This window comes from Miniopterus schreibersii, assembly GCF_964146895.1.
Source record: "Miniopterus schreibersii genome assembly, chromosome: 20".
NCBI lineage: Eukaryota > Metazoa > Chordata > Mammalia > Chiroptera > Miniopteridae > Miniopterus > Miniopterus schreibersii.
Genome location: NC_138122.1, coordinates 12,085,101 through 12,101,953, shown reverse-complemented (window position 1 = coordinate 12,101,953; position 16,853 = coordinate 12,085,101). Strand labels below are relative to the sequence as shown.

The 16,853-nt window shown below is 60.9% G+C and overlaps 1 protein-coding gene across 2 annotated transcripts; it reads left to right on the top strand.

Moving 5' to 3' along the window:
- Positions 1-2,005: 2,005 nt before the first annotated feature.
- ZDHHC8 (zDHHC palmitoyltransferase 8) lies at positions 2,006-16,672 on the top strand. 2 transcript variants are annotated; one of them, XM_081122455.1, is made up of 11 exons: positions 2,006-2,196; positions 8,993-9,114; positions 9,261-9,418; positions 9,508-9,680; positions 9,863-9,965; positions 10,334-10,425; positions 10,590-10,731; positions 10,943-11,063; positions 11,137-11,246; positions 12,516-13,516; positions 16,422-16,672. In XM_081122455.1, exons 1-11 carry the CDS (start codon positions 2,093-2,095, stop codon positions 16,645-16,647), a joined length of 2,352 nt encoding a protein of 783 aa, XP_080978581.1. In that variant the 5' UTR covers positions 2,006-2,092; the 3' UTR covers positions 16,648-16,672. The 2 variants fall into 2 exon arrangements, with proteins under 2 accessions (XP_080978581.1, XP_080978580.1); XM_081122454.1 differs by lacking the exon at positions 16,422-16,672 and adding an exon at positions 14,632-15,814.
- Positions 16,673-16,853: the final 181 nt, after the last annotated feature.

The window sequence follows — 16,853 nt, the reverse complement described above, 5'->3', positions numbered from 1 at the left end:
TATTTTCAGGTGGGCTCTTGTGCAGAGGTGATAAACCAGAATTGAGGTGCTAACAGTACTGGGGAAGAGATGAGATGACCTACAATCTTTTCCTGTGGGTGGGAAGGGGGCTTGGGAAAATTGCTTTCCTCTCCCTGGGATCTTAACTCCTTGGGTAGAGTATTTCTGGGCTGTGGCCTCATTGGGTCTCCCCAACCCGGGACCCCCTCTGCCCAGGCAGTGTGCAGGGACCTCAGCAAAGAGGCATGAGCCCTTTCTATGACCATCCATTTGGCACTCCATAACTCTCAGCTGTCCTGGCACCCCTACACACAGCAGGGCCCTGCAGTGGGTGAGTCGGGAGGAGCCTCTCTTGGTGTGTGGGCCTGTGTCCAGGCCCTGTTAGTTACCAGAGGCTGGGGGCAGGGGGTGGGGAGTGGGTGGCAGGCAGCATTTCATGTACCCGGCTGCAGAAGGGCAAGTACAAGGAAGATGTAAAGCTGTGGTGGGGCACAATTTGGCTGGAGTGGTGTCCCTGTCCCGAGAGCCTGTTTATATTAGGCCACCATAGGGCTATGGCATCTCAGCCTTGAGGAGGGGTCTGCTCCAGGTGGGGTCTGTTTTTTGTCCACCTTTGCACCCTGAATCTACCCCGCTGCCCCAGACCCCCTCTTAGAGCTAGTCCCCCATGGGCTGGGCCTCCTGGACCAGGCAGAGGCTACAACTGGGTTTTGTGGGAGAAAGCAGATCACCATATCTGCTGTCAAGCTTCATGAACGCCGCGGTCTGGCCCCCATCCAGGGTTCCTTAATTGCAGCCTGCAGCCTTCGGGGCTGGGACCTTAAGAAGGTCCACCTACCGGCAAGGAGGGGCCTCTAGGCCAAGGAGCCCCAGGGCCTGTGTCAGCGTGGCCTGAGAAGGTGGCCGCTGTGCGGAGCAGGGCCTTGGAGAGAGACATTTAGTGCTCCCTGGGGAGCCTGTGGAGCTTGATCGAGGTCCCAACCTTCCAGAAGCTCTGCACCCACTGCCCAGATGGTCCTGCCCGCCCCGCGCAGGCTCTGCGAGGCCGCCGGTCCACCTTAAACAGCATCGGCGCAGGCGGGGGGATTTCCTGCTGGAGGTGGGCCTGACCACGGGCCTATCCCACGCAGGGGCAGGGTGCCCGGTGCTTCCTGAGGGGTGCTCCACCCTGCCCCGGGGAGGCTGAGGGACTTGCCTGGCCCTGGGCCCTTTACCCACCTACACTCCCAAGCCTGCAGCTTGGGCCAGGATGTGGAGAGACCAACTCCCCCTGCCCTTACCCTGCTCACTAGCTGTGCTCCTCCAGCCGAGTGGCCCAAGGGCTGTGAGGTGGGAAGGGGATAAACAACCAAGGTGCCCCCGCAGTGTCACAACTCCCAACCCCCTCGTGAATGCCAGAGTGGGGGGAGCTCCAGATGAGAGGGGTCTGGCACTATCAAGAATGGCATGGAGTAGGGGCATAAGCCTGCCCGCAGGGACACGCTATTCCGAGGTGTTTAGGGGAGCGGTCTGCAGAGGCCCAAAAGGGGACTGACGTGCCACAGCGCCAGGGCCCGCGGGCTGGAAACGGGGTGACTGCTTTCCTCTAGGGTGTCCACCTGGTGGGCATGGCCTGCAGGTGTGCTACGGCTCCGTGGCTTCAGAGAGCCGCGAGCAATCGCCGGGCTGGGCACCAAGGAGAGGAGAGGCCCCCTTTCGGAGGGTCGTGAGCGCCGCGCAGGAAGCCGACCAGGCTCTACTGCGCGCGCGCGCAGGACCGGGGCCTTGGGGGTCCGAGGCTTGGGTGGGCTCCTGCATCCAGCATCCGAAAGAGGGCGTGGTGCGGCGGGCGCGTCCTCCTTGGGCCTTTGGCCCCGCCCCTTCGCCTCCCTGCCCCGCGCCCCTCGCCTCCCGGGCCACCTTAAGGGGCGCGCTGACATCAGCGCGCCGCCGCCGCCGCGCCGCCCTTAGGGTGGGATTTCCTCCTCCTCTGCCGCCGCCGCTGCCGCCGCGGGTCCTGCGCCGCGTCCAACCCGCCCCGCCGACCCCGGCACGACCCCGCCGGCCCCGCCCGTCCGGCCCCGGGGAGGGATGCGGCGGCGCGGCGCCCAGGATGCCCCGCAGCCCCGGGACGCGCCTCAAACCCGCCAAGTACATCCCAGTGGCCACTGCTGCCGCGCTGTTGGTCGGCTCCAGCACCCTGTTCTTCGTGTTCACGTGAGTCCGCCGCGTCGCCAGGGGCGCAGGGGCCATAGCCGGGCCAGAAGGGGTAGGGACCAGGGACCGGGACCGGGACCGGGTCCAGCTCAGAGGGCTGGGCAGGGCAGGGCTGGCACCAGGGCTGTGGGCAGCGTGAGCCTCCACCCTGGGCTAAGGCTGAGGCCGTGAGTGTGCCTATCCTGGGGCACAAGGGAAAGGTGAGTCCTGCGGGGGAGGGGGCACTGGTGTCCAGTGGGCACCTAATGAGTGTGCCAGGCAGACCCTGGGTGTGAGGCACTGAGCCTGGACAGGAGAGTGTGCAGTGGCTGCCCAGGGTGTGGCTGCTGCCTTCCCTTCTCCACAGGCTTCAGGAGGAGACATGGGCTGTCCAGAGCCACCATCCCTTTTGGCAGGGAGCTGAGGGGTGTCTCTTGGGTCCCTGCCTGGCTATCTGGCCAGGGGTCAGAGCCAAATTGTTCCTGAATAGGTGTGGTCTGGCCTGCCTGCCACGTTTCTGCCCCACAGCTCCAGGTGACACTGGCCTGACAGTACCCTCCACCCTTCCTTGACCTCCTTCACAGGAAAGCCTAGTGATCACAGCTGGAGGGCCCAGGCCAGGCCACACCCAGGGACACTGGCCATGGTGGGCTTTGGAACACTTGAGGCAGAAAGCTGGCAGGGCTCTGGGCTTTTGTAGCTTTTGCTTCTTCACCTGAGACACAGGCTGGCTCACAGACCAGAGTGATGCTGGTGATACAGCTCCCTCTCCGTAGTTGTGAGAGCCCCGGGGTCTCCTTTTGGTACAAGGAGGGATTAGGGGCTCCAGACTTCAGTCGTGAGGGTCTGTGACCACCCCCTTCCATGAGTCCCAGGCTTAGACACAGCTCTGGTGACCAAAGCGATGACCATTCAAACCTTCCTGAAGACCTGAAGCCAGTGGGACCTCTGTTCAGAGGCAGGCCAGCCCCCGAGTGTGAGTGAACTGAAGCAGGGTGGGCAGGGGCTGGCATGGCACCCTTTCACATTAGCAAGAGTGAGGGTGGCTGCCTTGTGTAGGGTGAGTCTGTATTGGGTGCCTGTGGAGGTGGGAGAGCCCCCTACCTGGACTCTGGGGCTGGGTAGGTGCCACTGGCTGCCAAGAGCGTGTTTTAAAAAGGCCTGTGTGGACGGGCTTATTTCTGGCTTTGGTGAGCAGGCGTATTCTTGTCACTCAGAAGCTGCTGACTGTGGGGCAGAGAGGAGAGGGGCAGGCGGGCAGCAGGCGCAGGAAGAGGAGGGACAAGCCCTCCTTGGTCTTCTGGAGGGGTGGGGCCCAGCCCAGTCCTGGCTCTGGGGTCAGGGTCGGGAGTTTGAGGGAGCCTCAGCCTCTGCTTGCCCATCTCAGTTTTTCATTTCATAAGTGCAGTTTAGTATTTTTCCTCCTAACTTTCAAAGTAATACTTGTTCTCTATTGAGAATTTGTGAAATGCAGAAGAAAAAAAAACACATTTAAAAAGAAATTGAAATTGACCTCACTCCAGGGAGCCGTTGTCTCTTTCTCTAGGCTCACCTGGCTTTGCTGTAGTGGGCTCATGGTGAGGTCGTGGTTTCAGAGGGCTGTTACTCCCTGTCCTGTGAACTTGACCCACTCCCAAGCAGCTCTGAGGCTGCTGCACCCTCTGCGCCCTCCCACGTGCCAGGTCTTCCTCTGTTACCACACATGGGGGTCTGGGTTTAGGGACATCATGTTAGGAAGTACAGGGTACCCTTGGGGTACCACAGGTGGTGCCTGCATCCTGTCCCGTGTGTGGCCCTATGGCAGGATAGGGACCCAGGGGCACTAGCTGGGGTCCAGGTGGAGTGACCATCTCGCCAAGGGGGCCTCGCTCATCCCCCAGGACAGGGCTCCCCTGCAGCCCAACCCTGAGGCCACGTTCCCGGGCTGAATTGACCCTGGCCTGCCCTGGCCTGCCCCTGCTCTGACAGCTGGGTTGCTGAGAAGAGGCTCTGTGGGGCAGGCCAGGCCCACTGATGCCGGCACAATGTGCCAGTTCTGGGCAAGCAGGGGTCCAGGTGGTCCCCTTCTCAGACTGGCCTTTCATCACCCCAGTACCCATGTGTCTGCCCTGTTTCTGGGCCCAGGCCTGCTGCAGACTAAGACACATGTAGGGAGGGAGCAGCGCTCCTGGGCCCTCTCCCCACCCTCAGGCCCACAGGGTTCTGTCTTCTCTGCCTTTGATCCTTGGACTTCACTGGATGCTGAGGGGCCCTAGGCCCCCTTTCTGCACTCAGTAAGCATGAGTTGCCCCTTTAGTGCAGGTCCACACAGGCAGCAGCTCCTGGTGTCACACACTGTGGTGAGGAACCCGGTGCCTGGAGGACCAAGGCCAGCTCAGTGAGGGCACTGGGACCAGCAGTACATTCAGATATATTGCTAGGAGAATTTGGGGCATCGAAAGGATGCCAGGAGGTGGGGGTGTCCCTCCTCTGAGAATGGGAAGTACACCACAGGGCCGGTTCTGAGAGGCCCTTCTCCAGGAAGCCTTCCTGGGTTCCTGGTGCAGTTGTGTCCCCCTAGGCCGAAGAAGCCCCTCACACTGTGGCTCAGTGCCAGGTTTGGGTCAGGTGCTAGGGTGGGGTGGGTGGCGGTCCAGGCCTCTGCCCCAGCCTCTTACTTCTCCCGGAGCCACTTTGCAGAAGGATGGGAACACTGTGGACATCAGAGAGCTGGGCTGCTTCGCAGAATACCAATGCCTGGGGCCGGTGGGCCATCTTGTCTCTGTCTGGGTCCAGTGAGTGGGTTGGCTTCTGGGCTGTCAGGGCTGGTTCCCAGGATGGGCCTGAGCCCTCCCCATGTTCAGAGGCCTAGACAGGCAGCAAGGCCTGGCCTAGGACAGTGGAAGGGCCAGCTCTGGACCAGGCCAGCCCATGGTGCGCCCAGGTGGACAGAGCTGTTGGCAGGGGCTGCATGGGGAGGGGTGGGGACACTTGGTGTGAGCCCCTTGCCAGGACTTGCTGCATGTGGCTTGGGGTATCCCTGGCTCCCTGAGCCTCAGTTTACCTCTCTGTAGAGATCAGATGGCTGGGTGCTCACGGCCAGAGGCCTTGCCTGGTCTGATCAGGGCAAAGTGGCCACAGACCCTCTGGTCCTGGGTGTCCCTGTGCGTGAACACAAACTGTTAATGAAGAACCTAATTTAAGTGAAAGTGTCCCATTTAACTTTGGTGAACATGCTGCCCCTGCAGAACCTTCCATGCCTCCTTGGGTGCTGTCTTTCTGCTGGCCCAGGCAGGACTTGGGGCTTCGACATGGGTGGGGCTCATGGCAGTGGTTTGTGGCCCTGTGTTGGAGAGGCAGGAGCTGGTCAGAGGAGGGCTTGGACCCTCAACCAGGCTACCTCCCACCCCTAGTCTCACTCTGGCCCGACACCTAGCTGTAGCCAGCAGTGAGTGGCTGGCTCCTGCCCAGCAGGGTGATCCTGTAGTGCACCATTCCCTGGGTGGGAGTGGGTTACATCCCTGTGGGCAGAGGGGCACTCCTGGAGCCTAGGACAGACTCAAGGTGGGCTGAGCAGTGCTGCCTGCCAGCCCTGCCTAGAGCTTGTGTGTCCTCACACATCCTCATGCTTCCCTGGTCCACAGGGAGCAAAGGGAAGCCCAGAGAGGTGGAAGGGCGGTGAGAGGCAGCCAAGCCTGGGTTGGATGGGGCTCGGGTCAGTGGGAGGAGGGGCGTGTGTTCACAAGTGCAGACGTCTGTGTTTGTGCAGGTGTGCCAGTGTGCATGAGTATGCATATCTGTACTTGAAAATGTTTGTACATTTATGTGCCTTGCATGTTGACTCATGTTCGTGTGTGTTCATGCACACATGTTTTTTGTGTACAATGATGTGTGCACATGTGTTTCTGTGGATGCTTTTACAGTGTGCGCTTATGTGCTCACACATGTATGTCTCAAATGGAGCATGTTTATGTGTCTGTGTATTGCACACATGTACATGCATCTGTCCCTGTATGTTCACATGGGTATGTGCATATACCTATGTTTGCATGGGCTCTTTCATCTTTCTCCCCTTAGCCCACATGTTTCCCCCAGTGGCTGAGTTCCACGCCTTGGCAGCATTAGCCAGTAAGCCATCCCCCTTAGGCGTGAGCCAGGCATGAGCCCCCCCTTATGGCACTTCCTGGTGGTGAAGGCCACCTGAGGGAGGATGGGGGACAGGATTGCATGGGAGTGCCTAATCTTTGGGTCTGAATCAAGTCTGGGGGGCTGGAGATAGTAGGCAGAGGGGGCAGTGGCTCAGGTTCCATCAGAGGACCTGCAACCCTGCCCAACCTACCAAACATTAAATAATTCCCCCAGCCCTTCCTGGGGACATGTGGCCCAGGTGGTGGGTAGGTCATGGCCACACTGGACAGAGGCCACCCAGTACCTCAGTGTAAGCATTGGCCTGTCACAGTTCAGATTTCCAAACCTGGCCCCAGTGCCACACAGCTACACCGCTCCCCCCAGTCCTAGGCCTTTAATCAGGGCCACTATCCAGCCCATGCAGCCTGTGTGTTCATCAAGGCTCAAGGAGAACAGAGCAGTACAGGTTGCCCAGGCCAGCGGGAGCTCTGGTCACCATGGGGTGGGGCCTGCCTGTGGGGTTTGGTCCCTTCCAGCCTATGTAATGGTTTGACTCACAGCTCAGGTGCAAACCCGCTCCAAGGCCTTGGGCATGTGTCAAGCCCTCCGGTACCTGATCCTTGTCTGTAAAATGGGAAGGACAGGGGAGTGTGGAATGTGTAGCCCACTGTGAAGGGCAGATAGGCCCTGTGTGTTCAGTGAAACCTGGACAGAATGGTGGGCGGGGCTCCCACGCCAGCTTCCCTCCATGTGTCCTGCCTTCAGTGCCCCCTGCCTGCTACGCTCCATGTCTGCACATCTGCCTGTCCCTAGCCAGCCCCGTGCATCCTGGGTTCCCTCGGCCTCTTTCCTTCCCAGGATAGGCTGCTGCTGGCCCTCGGACAGTTCGGATGCACAAGGGCCCGTGTTTGCTTTAATGCTCTCTTGTCACTGTCTTGAAATTCTTTATACTTTTTAAACAAGTGAAACATTTTTATTTTGCACAGTTTATGTGGCCAGTCCTTCCCAGAAGGTTCCATGGGGAGCTGGTTCGAACCACCCGTTTGGGGTCTACAGTGCCCCCAGGCATTCTCCCTGGGTCCCAGCATTCCTGGAAAGCCCATCCCCACTGGCAACTGGGCCTGTGCCCCACCCCTGCCTTGATGGGTAGACCGTGCTTCAGGGGCCCATTGTTGTCTTGCTGAATGGGATTGGATCAGAGGCACAGACATCCCTGGAGCACTGTCTGTATGCTAGGCTTCAGCATGCAGGGGTGAGGAGTGTGGAAGGTGTCTGCTAGGGGGTACTCTGGGCCGCCTGGGATAGGGGTGGCAGAGGAAGGCCCTCCCAGCAGAGGGAACCCCATCCTCAGGCTGTGTGCATCCACCTCCATGGCAGGTCCTGGAGAAGAGGAAGGGGTAACTCGGGCTCTGGGTGCCGAGCATGCTGCCGTGGGAAGGGAATCTTTAAATAGCTTCTTGCTTTCCACTAAAAATAGCCAAGTTCTGCTGCCATGGAGGTGGTTGCTGGGGTGGCAGAGCTGGCTCCTGGCCAAATCAGGCGTGGGTACGCCAGTATGGCCTGCATGAGCTGGTTGACAGGCACAGCTCATGGTCAGGGCTTCTGTGGGGGATCCCCAATGGCCCCCCAACTTCACAGTGAACCTCAGTACTGGGAAGGGAGCAACCCCCCTGAATGTCCCTGCAGCCAGGAACCAGGGTCGAGATGGGGAGCCTGAGGCCAGAGGGGCTTTGTGGGCACTGAGTAAGTGGACTTAGGGATCTACTGCTGAGTCGGGCAGCTGGCCACAGGACATGTGCCCAGAGACTGGTGGGTCTCCACAGAGGGGGCTCTGGTCAGGTCCCAGGAGGGCTGAGGAAGATGCTGTCTGTGGCAGGGTGCCCATCAGGGAGGTATGCATGACCCTTATAGGGCACCAGGAGTCTGGGAAGGCTTCCTGGAAGAGGGAGCAACTTTGGAGACAAGTGGGTGAGAGATTTTGAAGGAGTGGGGGCATCATTCCTTTCTGCCCCAAGTGTTCTGTGCTGTCATATGGAGAGTAAGGTGACCTACTAAAAAGAAGGGGCTGCCTGGTGGCCTAGACTCTGAGACTGCGCCTCTCAGGGAAGAGCAGGGATAACGCCACTTTGTTTTTACTGGCTGAGAATTGGGGCTCCTCATACCTGAGGATCTTCCTGCTAAGGGGGCCCCACTGGGCCGGGACAGGTCTGGGTGAGGATAGGGTGCCTGAGCTGCCTGGTAGGTCACTGGCCTCTGTCAGTCATGACTGATGGGCAGAAAGGGCTCGTTTCCCTCCTGAGAACCTGGCAAGGATGCTGGGTGTGGTGGAAGGACCTGAGTGGGCTCTGGCCACCCCTTCTAAATCGTGCCGCCCGATGCCTATGGGCCTCTCTGAGCCTGTTTTCTCAACTGTGAGTTAAATTCCCAACAGCTGCCTGGGGGCGTGCTGGAGTTAGAGTTGGCACAGAGTCTGTGCACCGTGCATGATGCACACAGCCTGATGGTTGAGCAAAGGAGCAGCAGGCAGATGGGCGGGGGTCTCCCAGAGGGCCCACAGCAGCAGTGGCCTTCCTGACTGCCATGCTGAGCATTGATAGTGGTCTTGAAGGCCAGTACATTCATGTACATGCCTAATTCCTCTGCCCCTGAGTCCCCTCCTCACCTACTTGCCACACTCGCAGACTCAGCTCTGCCCTGCTGTCCCACACAGGTGCCCATGGTTGACAAGAGCTGTGTCCCCAGCTGTTCCCGTCTACAATGGCATCATCTTCCTCTTCGTCCTGGCCAACTTCAGCATGGCCACCTTCATGGACCCCGGCGTCTTCCCCCGAGGTAGGACCTTGTGCTGGGGCAGGTTGTTGCTCCCTCTCACTAGAGTGTGAGTGGCTGACATGGGGAGAGCCTTTGGAGGGGGATCCTGGGGGGTGCCGGCAGGGATCGGGGAGGGGCTCTCCGCACGCCTTGGTTCTGGCCCACAGCGGGTGAAGACGAGGACAAGGAGGACGACTTCCGGGCCCCGCTGTACAAGAATGTGGACGTGCGGGGCATCCAGGTCCGGATGAAGTGGTGTGCCACCTGCCACTTCTACCGCCCACCACGCTGCTCCCACTGCAGCGTCTGCGACAACTGTGTAGAGGTGACCGCCCTGCCACCCCGTCTGCTCCCCTCCCTATTCTGTCCCTTTCCCCTGCCCGCCCTTCACCCTGACGTGCTGCTCCTGCCCAGGACTTCGACCACCACTGCCCCTGGGTCAACAATTGCATTGGGCGCCGCAACTACCGCTACTTCTTCCTGTTCCTGCTGTCGCTCAGCGCCCACATGGTGGGCGTCGTCGCCTTTGGCCTGGTCTACGTGCTGAACCACGCTGAAGGGCTGGGAGCTGCCCACACCACCATCACGTATCCTTGGCCAGACCACAGAGGCAGTGTGGGCGGGGGGCACGCTTCACAGGGAAACAGACTTGGTGGGTCAGCTGCCTTGGAATTCCCAGGGGGTGGGTTGCCCTTTCTGGATGGATGGGTAGTTTGCCCACAAGCACCTGCTCTGTCTTCGCCCATGGCCGTTGGCCTTAACGGGCCAGCATGGCTGTCATGTGTGTGGCCGGTCTCTTCTTCATCCCTGTCATCGGCCTCACTGGCTTCCACGTGGTGCTGGTCACTCGGGGGCGCACTACCAATGAGCAGGTGCAGACCCTGGGTGGGGCCATACAGTGATAGGGATGGGGGTCCCCGATGCTGAGAGGGTCAGGGCTGCACAGGGACCCTGGGGGTTGGGGCAGGGCTGCAGGGGCCCTCAGCCAAGGGGGCCTATGTGGTGGTGGTGGAGAGGCTCTGGCCCAGCATACCCAGGTGTGGGAGGGGTGTGGGGCTGTGCCACTGCAGCCACCAGTGACTCAGGGCCTGGAAATTCCACAGGGACAAGCTGGGGTCACCTGGGTGGAGCTATTACTCAGCTGACTGTGACCAACCTGGGGCGAACCCCAGATGTCCCTCTGCCTACCTTTGCCTGGGTCCTGGGTGGCCACACTGGCTGAAGGGTCCCTTGTCCACAGGTGACGGGGAAGTTTCGTGGGGGTGTGAATCCCTTCACACGAGGCTGCTATGGGAATGTGGAGCACGTGCTGTGCAGCCCCCTGGCTCCCCGGTGAGGCCTGGGTGGGATGTCGAGGGGCCTCTGCTGGGTTTAGGGTGGGCAGCTGTAGACCCTATGCCTGGTCTACTTCTGCCCTTGGCAGGTGGGGCTGGCTCTGCCCTTGTTGTACATTCAAACCTGGTCGGCCTTGCCACTGTCCCCTGTCCCCGGTGCAGGTACGTGGTGGAGCCACCCCGCCTACCGCTTGCTGCTCGCCTGAAGCCTCCCTTCCTTCGGCCTGAACTCCTGGATCGAGCTCCACCGCTCAAGGTCAAGCTTAGTGACAATGGGCTGAAGGCTGCCCTGGGCCGAAGCAAGGTGGGGGCTCTAGGGTGGGCAGGAGATGGGGTGAAGGTCAGACCTTGGAGGCATGAAGCAGCCAGGTTGGAGGGGCCCAGAAGAATGGAAAGTGGAGGAATTGAGCAGATTCTGGGGAAGGGTCTAGGTCCCAGGGCCCCAGGAAGGAGGCCTCAGTTAAGCCCTGTCCCTGGCCCACACTCTATCCACCACTGACCATGCCCCCTCCCAGTCCAAGGGTAGCCTGGATCGGCTGGATGAGAAGCCACTGGACCTGGGGCCGCCACTGCCCCCCAAGTCGGAGGCTGGCACGTTTGGCGGTGACCGGCAGACCCCACGCCCAGGCAGTGCTGGTGAGGTGGGGCTGGCCAAATGAGGGGAGGGGTACGGATTGACCCTAGCCTGACTGTGGTCCATCTCCCCCAGAGAGCGCCCTGTCAGCACAGAGGACCAGCCCCCCGACACCTGCCATGTACAAGTTCCGGCCTGCCTTTTCCACAGGTCCCAAAGCACCTTTCTGTGGACCAGGCGAGCAGGTGAGGACATCTGGCCCTACCCTGATGCCCTGCCCCGGAGATACCACCCCTAGAGGCCTCACCCCCTGGGATGCCTTGCCTGGGGTAGGGAGGGTATCAATAGGACCCCACCTTGCACAGATCCCAGCTGAGGCTAGTGGAGGGGAGGAGCGCAGGGTGTCCTGGGAGGGGCTGGCACAGGCAGCCCTGGCCCTACTCCCTTGACAGCACTGCCTGCTGGCCCAGTAGGCGGCTGCCCCCAGGAGTAGTATGTGCCAGGATGCCAGGAATTTCACCATTAGTCACTCTGTAAGGCCCACGGGAAGGCTTCGAAAGAATCTGAGATTGTTTGAGAAAGCACATTATTTGCTCGAGTTGTATAAGCATTCTGTGTTTACTGGAGCAATCAGCAGCCCTGGACTGCCTGCAGAATTCCCAGGAGTTCCCCAAGTGTTCCCAGGCAGCCCACATTCCTTCACAGCCACCCAAGGGGCAGCCCTGTGGCTGGACCAGCACACCTAGTCCAGCCCCCACCCCAGGAAACCCCTCCTCTCAGTTCCAATGTCCAGGCTCACCCGAGGGCCCACTAGTCTGGGCAGTGACTCTGAGCCTCTCTCGCCAGTGTGCAGTGGCCCTTCTTGGGGATGCGAATGGGCTTTGTGCCCTCACCTAGGTTACCTCCTTCCTGGGATTTTCCTGGATCTCAGAGAGGGTCTGGGGTTGGCCAGGTGCCCTGAGGCCACATTTGTCCCCACCTCTGCCCCCTCTGGGTTTTGAGGTTTTGCAGGCTCTTGTCCCCAGCTCAAGCCTGGAATCACAAAGACCCTGTTGGTATGGCTGTCCTCTGAGCTGGGTGGGCTCCGGGGAGACTGCCCTGGGTGTCTGTAGCGGCCAGCTGTGGCCCTGTAGTGCCCCAACACTTGGGGTGGGGTGCCCAAGAGAGGGCCCTGGTCACTGTGTGGTTATTATGTCTGCTCAGGGTCCAGCTCCTATGGCTGCCCTCACCCCCCCACCCCGAGAATGCAAGCTAGAGCAGTATGCACACCCTTCCCTGGGGAGACAACATCTGAGGCTACTGCTCTGCTTCACTTTGCTCCCACTTCCTTCTGTGGTGGACAAGAAACAGGTGGTATGGCCAGGGCATAGGGAGCTTCTGGGACAGCTTGTTGGTTGTACCTGCCATCACCTTGATGCCACTAGGATTGCAGCCTCCATGTGGGCACAGCATCCAGTGACCAGGTGAGGTGTAGTGGGTGGGTAGTGGCAGATGTGTACCTTCTCTCCCTGCAGGTCTCAGGCCCTGACTCCCTGACTCTGGGGGAAGACAGTATCCACAGCCTGGACTTTACGTCTGAGCCCAGTCTGGACCTCCCTGACTACACATCTGGTGGTCTGCACACCACCTACCCGCCTTCCCCTCCGCTCAGCGCTGCTGACACCTTCTCAGGGGCCTTGCGATCCCTGAGCCTCAAGGCTGCTAGCCGGCGGGGTGGGGACCACATGGCCCTTCAGCCCCTGCGTTCTGATGGTGGGCCCCCAACGCCCCATCGAAGCATCTTTGCCCCCCATGCACTACCCAACCGTAATGGCAGCCTGTCCTATGACAGCCTGCTTAACCCCGCCTCCCCCGGTGGCCATGCGTGCCCCGCCCACCCCTCAGCCAGTGTGGCCAGCTACCGTTCCCCCTACCTGCACCCTGGGGCTGCGGGTGACCCACCACGGCCCCCACCCCGCAGCTTCAGCCCCGTGTTGGGCCCCCGGCCAAGGGAGCCCTCCCCTGTGCGCTACGACAACCTGTCCAGGACCATCATGGCCTCCATCCAGGAGCGCAAGGATAGGGAAGAGCGTGAGCGGCTGCTGCGCTCTCAGGCTGACTCGCTCTTTGGCGACTCGGGCGTCTACGATGCACCCAGCTCCTACAGCCTGCAGCAGGCCAGCATGCTGTCCGAGGGCCCCCGAGGCCCTGTGCTGCGCTACGGCTCCAGAGACGACCTCGTGGCGGGACCTGGCTTCGGAGGTGCCCGAAACCCTGCACTGCAGACGTCCATGTCGTCATTGTCGAGCGCAGTGAGCCGGGCGCCTCGGACCTCCTCCTCCTCCCTGCAGGCAGACCTGGCCAACAACAACGCCCCAGGACCCCGGCCAGGCAGTGGCTCCCACAGGTCTCCCCTTCGCCAGGGCCCGCCCTCTCCACCCAGCACTCCTCGCTCGCCCTCCTACATAGGCCCCAAAGCTGTTGCCTTCATCCACACGGACCTCCCGGAACCACCGCCCTCACTGGCCATGCAGAGGTGGGTGCTGGGGGCTCTGCTGGCTTCCCGGCAGGGGGCAGGTGTTTGGCTGTCTGTGGGACCTCTTGACTGAGCAAGTATGGGTTGTCCAGAAGGCCTGAGGCCACCTGTGGGTGGATCTTCCCTGCCTTGGAGGCTCCTAGCTGGCCTGTGTGAGGGTTGTGCCCCTCCAAGGACATCTGGCATGTCCTGGGATGTGGGAGGATTTGCATCTTAGCCTAATGCCCCACATTCCCTGCCAGGTAGCACAGACCTGTGCATGGGGGACCCAGCCCTTCTTCCTCAGGATATGGTACTACTGTCCCTCTGCAGGAGGCTGAATGTGGGGGACAGCACCCTGCAGCACAATGTGCTACCATGGGTAGGGCACACAGCCCCTGGAAGCAGGGGCTTACCTGCTCAGAGATGGGGAAACTGGGCCCAGAAGGGCAGGCTGGCCCAGGCTCCCAGTGGGTAACAGGATGTAGGACTGGCTGCCTGGCAGGTTAGGTCCAAATACAAGAACTGAGCACCTGCTGTGTGTGGGTCTCGCACTAGACACAGCAGCATCTTCAGGGCATCACCTGAGCCGCCTTGAGCGCAGGCTGGGTCAGGGAGTCTCTTGGGGATGTAACAGGTGCGGCATGTGGCAGCTGCACAGAGAGGCAGGGATGGCAGCCAGGGAGGGAGTGCTTCCTGCTTCCATGACTGGGCAGTGAGGTCATTGCTGGGCAGGCTTTGGGGCAGGAGGGCAGCCCCTCGTTTTCCAAGGAGGCAACAGGGAAGGGGCCACACAGTCATCACGGCTCCCCAGCTTAGGGCATCAGGACCAGGCAGAACCAGGGCCTCGGCTGGCTGGTACCCAGCTGGCCTCCCATGCTTGTGGTATTGCCAGTGGGAGGGATTGAGGGATCTGAGGGTGTGACAGCTATTCTGACGTCTGTCTGTCCTGTGACAGCACAGCCCTCCCGACTGGCTCGGTGAAGCCACCCATTTTCTGGGTGGCACCTTCTGAGCTCAGACATGGGCCACCCAGGGCTTTGTCTGCATCATCTGTCCTGTTGCCTCCACTGGCCTGTCCTGCCATGGTCCCTTGTTCACTGTGTGTGTGCATGTATGTGTTTGCTTTGATGCAGGGACCACCCTCAGCTGAAGACCCCCCCAAGTAAGCTTAACGGGCAGTCCCCGGGCCTGGCCCGCCTGGGGCCTGCCGCCGGCCCCCCGGGGCCCTCCACCAGCCCTGTCCGGCACACGCTCGTTAAGAAGGTGTCTGGCGTGGGTGGGACAACGTACGAGATCTCCGTGTGAGGAGTGACTGCCACCCATCTGCTGTGGCACCACGGGGACCCGGAAACCCCAGCGGCTGCCCCCCACCCCCGACTTCTCTGCCCTGACAGAGGAGGAGGCCCAGACATGCTGTGGATGCATCAGCAGGAGAGAACCACACCTCCACGAGTCTGTCCCTCGTACTCCACCTGCCCATCCACTGACCTGCTCACCGGGGCTTGGCAGGGCTGAAGGCCACCACCTACAGGATCTAGGCTGGGCCTTGGGGGGGCATGGACTGTATCTGTGGGGACTGCACCCATGTCCCCGAGGTTGTCAGCAGGCCAGCCCCCACCTACCCCCCTTATAGATGGGTCACTGTGGCCCAGAAATGGACAGAGAGGCCTGGCCATCCTTTGGACTGAGGGCCTGCCACCTGGCTGATCCTATCCTGCTGCCTTTCAGGGACCCGCTGGAAACTTCTAGTTTGGTGAGGCCGATTCTGCTGCGGGGAGTCCAGCCCTGGCCCACAGCCACCCAGCTCCAGGGCTACTCTGGGTTCTGACGGACAGGTGGATGGACAGACGGACAGACTGCCAGCTGTGGGTGGGGTCCTGGCTCCATGTGTCCCGTCTCGCCCAGCTGGTGGGCTTGTCCCCGTGTCTATGCGCTGAGCTGCCATGCCACGTCCCATGTTTTAAAGCTCGGGCCCCTGCTGCCCCCACTGCCGGGAAACTCGCTGTCATTGAAGCCTTAACCTCTGCTTTATGCTCTTGTGGGTGGCAATGGGGGCAGGTGGGAGCAGGCATAGGCCCGACGCTGCTACAGGGACCTCTGAGACCAGGAGTCCCTTCCCTGCCAAATGAGATTCCCTACTCCAAGGCATGCAGAGTCGGGGCTCCAGAGCCTCGGCGCCTGCGTGGGAAGCACATGGGGAGGGGGTCAGAGTTCTGCCTGGCGCCAGGGACCCGAGAGTAAGCACACAGCAGCGTCTGCTTGCGTTGTGTCTGTTTTATGTTTTTATATCTACATCTATATATCTATAATTTTATTAAAAAAAGAAAAAGAGTCATTTTGATCCTTTCCTTGAGCAAGGCCAGGGCTGTTGCTGATACTCAGGGGCTCCGGGGGCGGGGGGCAGAGCCAGGCAGGCTCCGGGAGAGGTGGTGGCCGGCAGTATGGGATCGGATGTTGTGTGCGGGCATTTCTGCTGACTTAAGCCGAGCTGGAAGCCTGGGAGGGGGGGCTGGCCCACAGGTCTTTGGCTGACAAGCATGCGGCTCCGCTGGGCCTGCGTCATTCCTGGCAGTAACAGGGCTTTTGGAGAAAAGCTGGGGCTGCAGCTGCCCCAGGGGTCCCCGGGAACCTAAGGGCTTGGGGGGTGGAGGAGGGGGTGTATATGGGGCCACTGCTGGCTGGGGGCCCTGTGGCGGCTGTTGCCATGTCCTACAGCTGCATTTACTGGGTCCTTCACTTCTGCCTGTTAAATGTCTGGGGTGGAGGCATTGGGAATGCACAGCTTTTCAGGACTGAGACAGCTGGGCAGGGGTTGGCTCAGTGTGGGAGGTGCCCCAGACCTTGGACCCCTGTGCTGGGCAGCTTTGCCCCATGCTGACCCCTACCTTTCTGCTTCTCTCTCATGGGACGCTGCGGCCCACAGGGGGCGGATCGGCACTTGTAGCCATGGATGGGGGCATCGTGGCCTGCCTAGGGTGGCCCCCGGCCTGCACCTCTGCCACCTTGGCCTCCCTGAGGACCGCCCACTGCTGCAGGTCCCCTGGAGCCCAGCTGCTGGGGTGTCCCCCCGAGGAGCTGTGTGCCACCTGCACTTGGCTGCCTCCAGCCTTTTCCCCAGCGTCTTGGGGCCTGAACGGGGTACCAAGTAGGCATCTGTGGGGCCTGGAACAGCCCAGTCCAGGACAGTTGAGAGGCCAGGCTGCCACAGACCCTGGGGTGTAGGCTGAAGATCCGCTCTCTATCAGCCAAACCTTGACTGACTTCCAGCCCACCAGGAAGTCAGTCAGGAAGTTCCCATCTGCTGCAGGGGGTCCAACACCCCAGGTGGGGGCCCTGGAACTCCTGGGACCAGCAC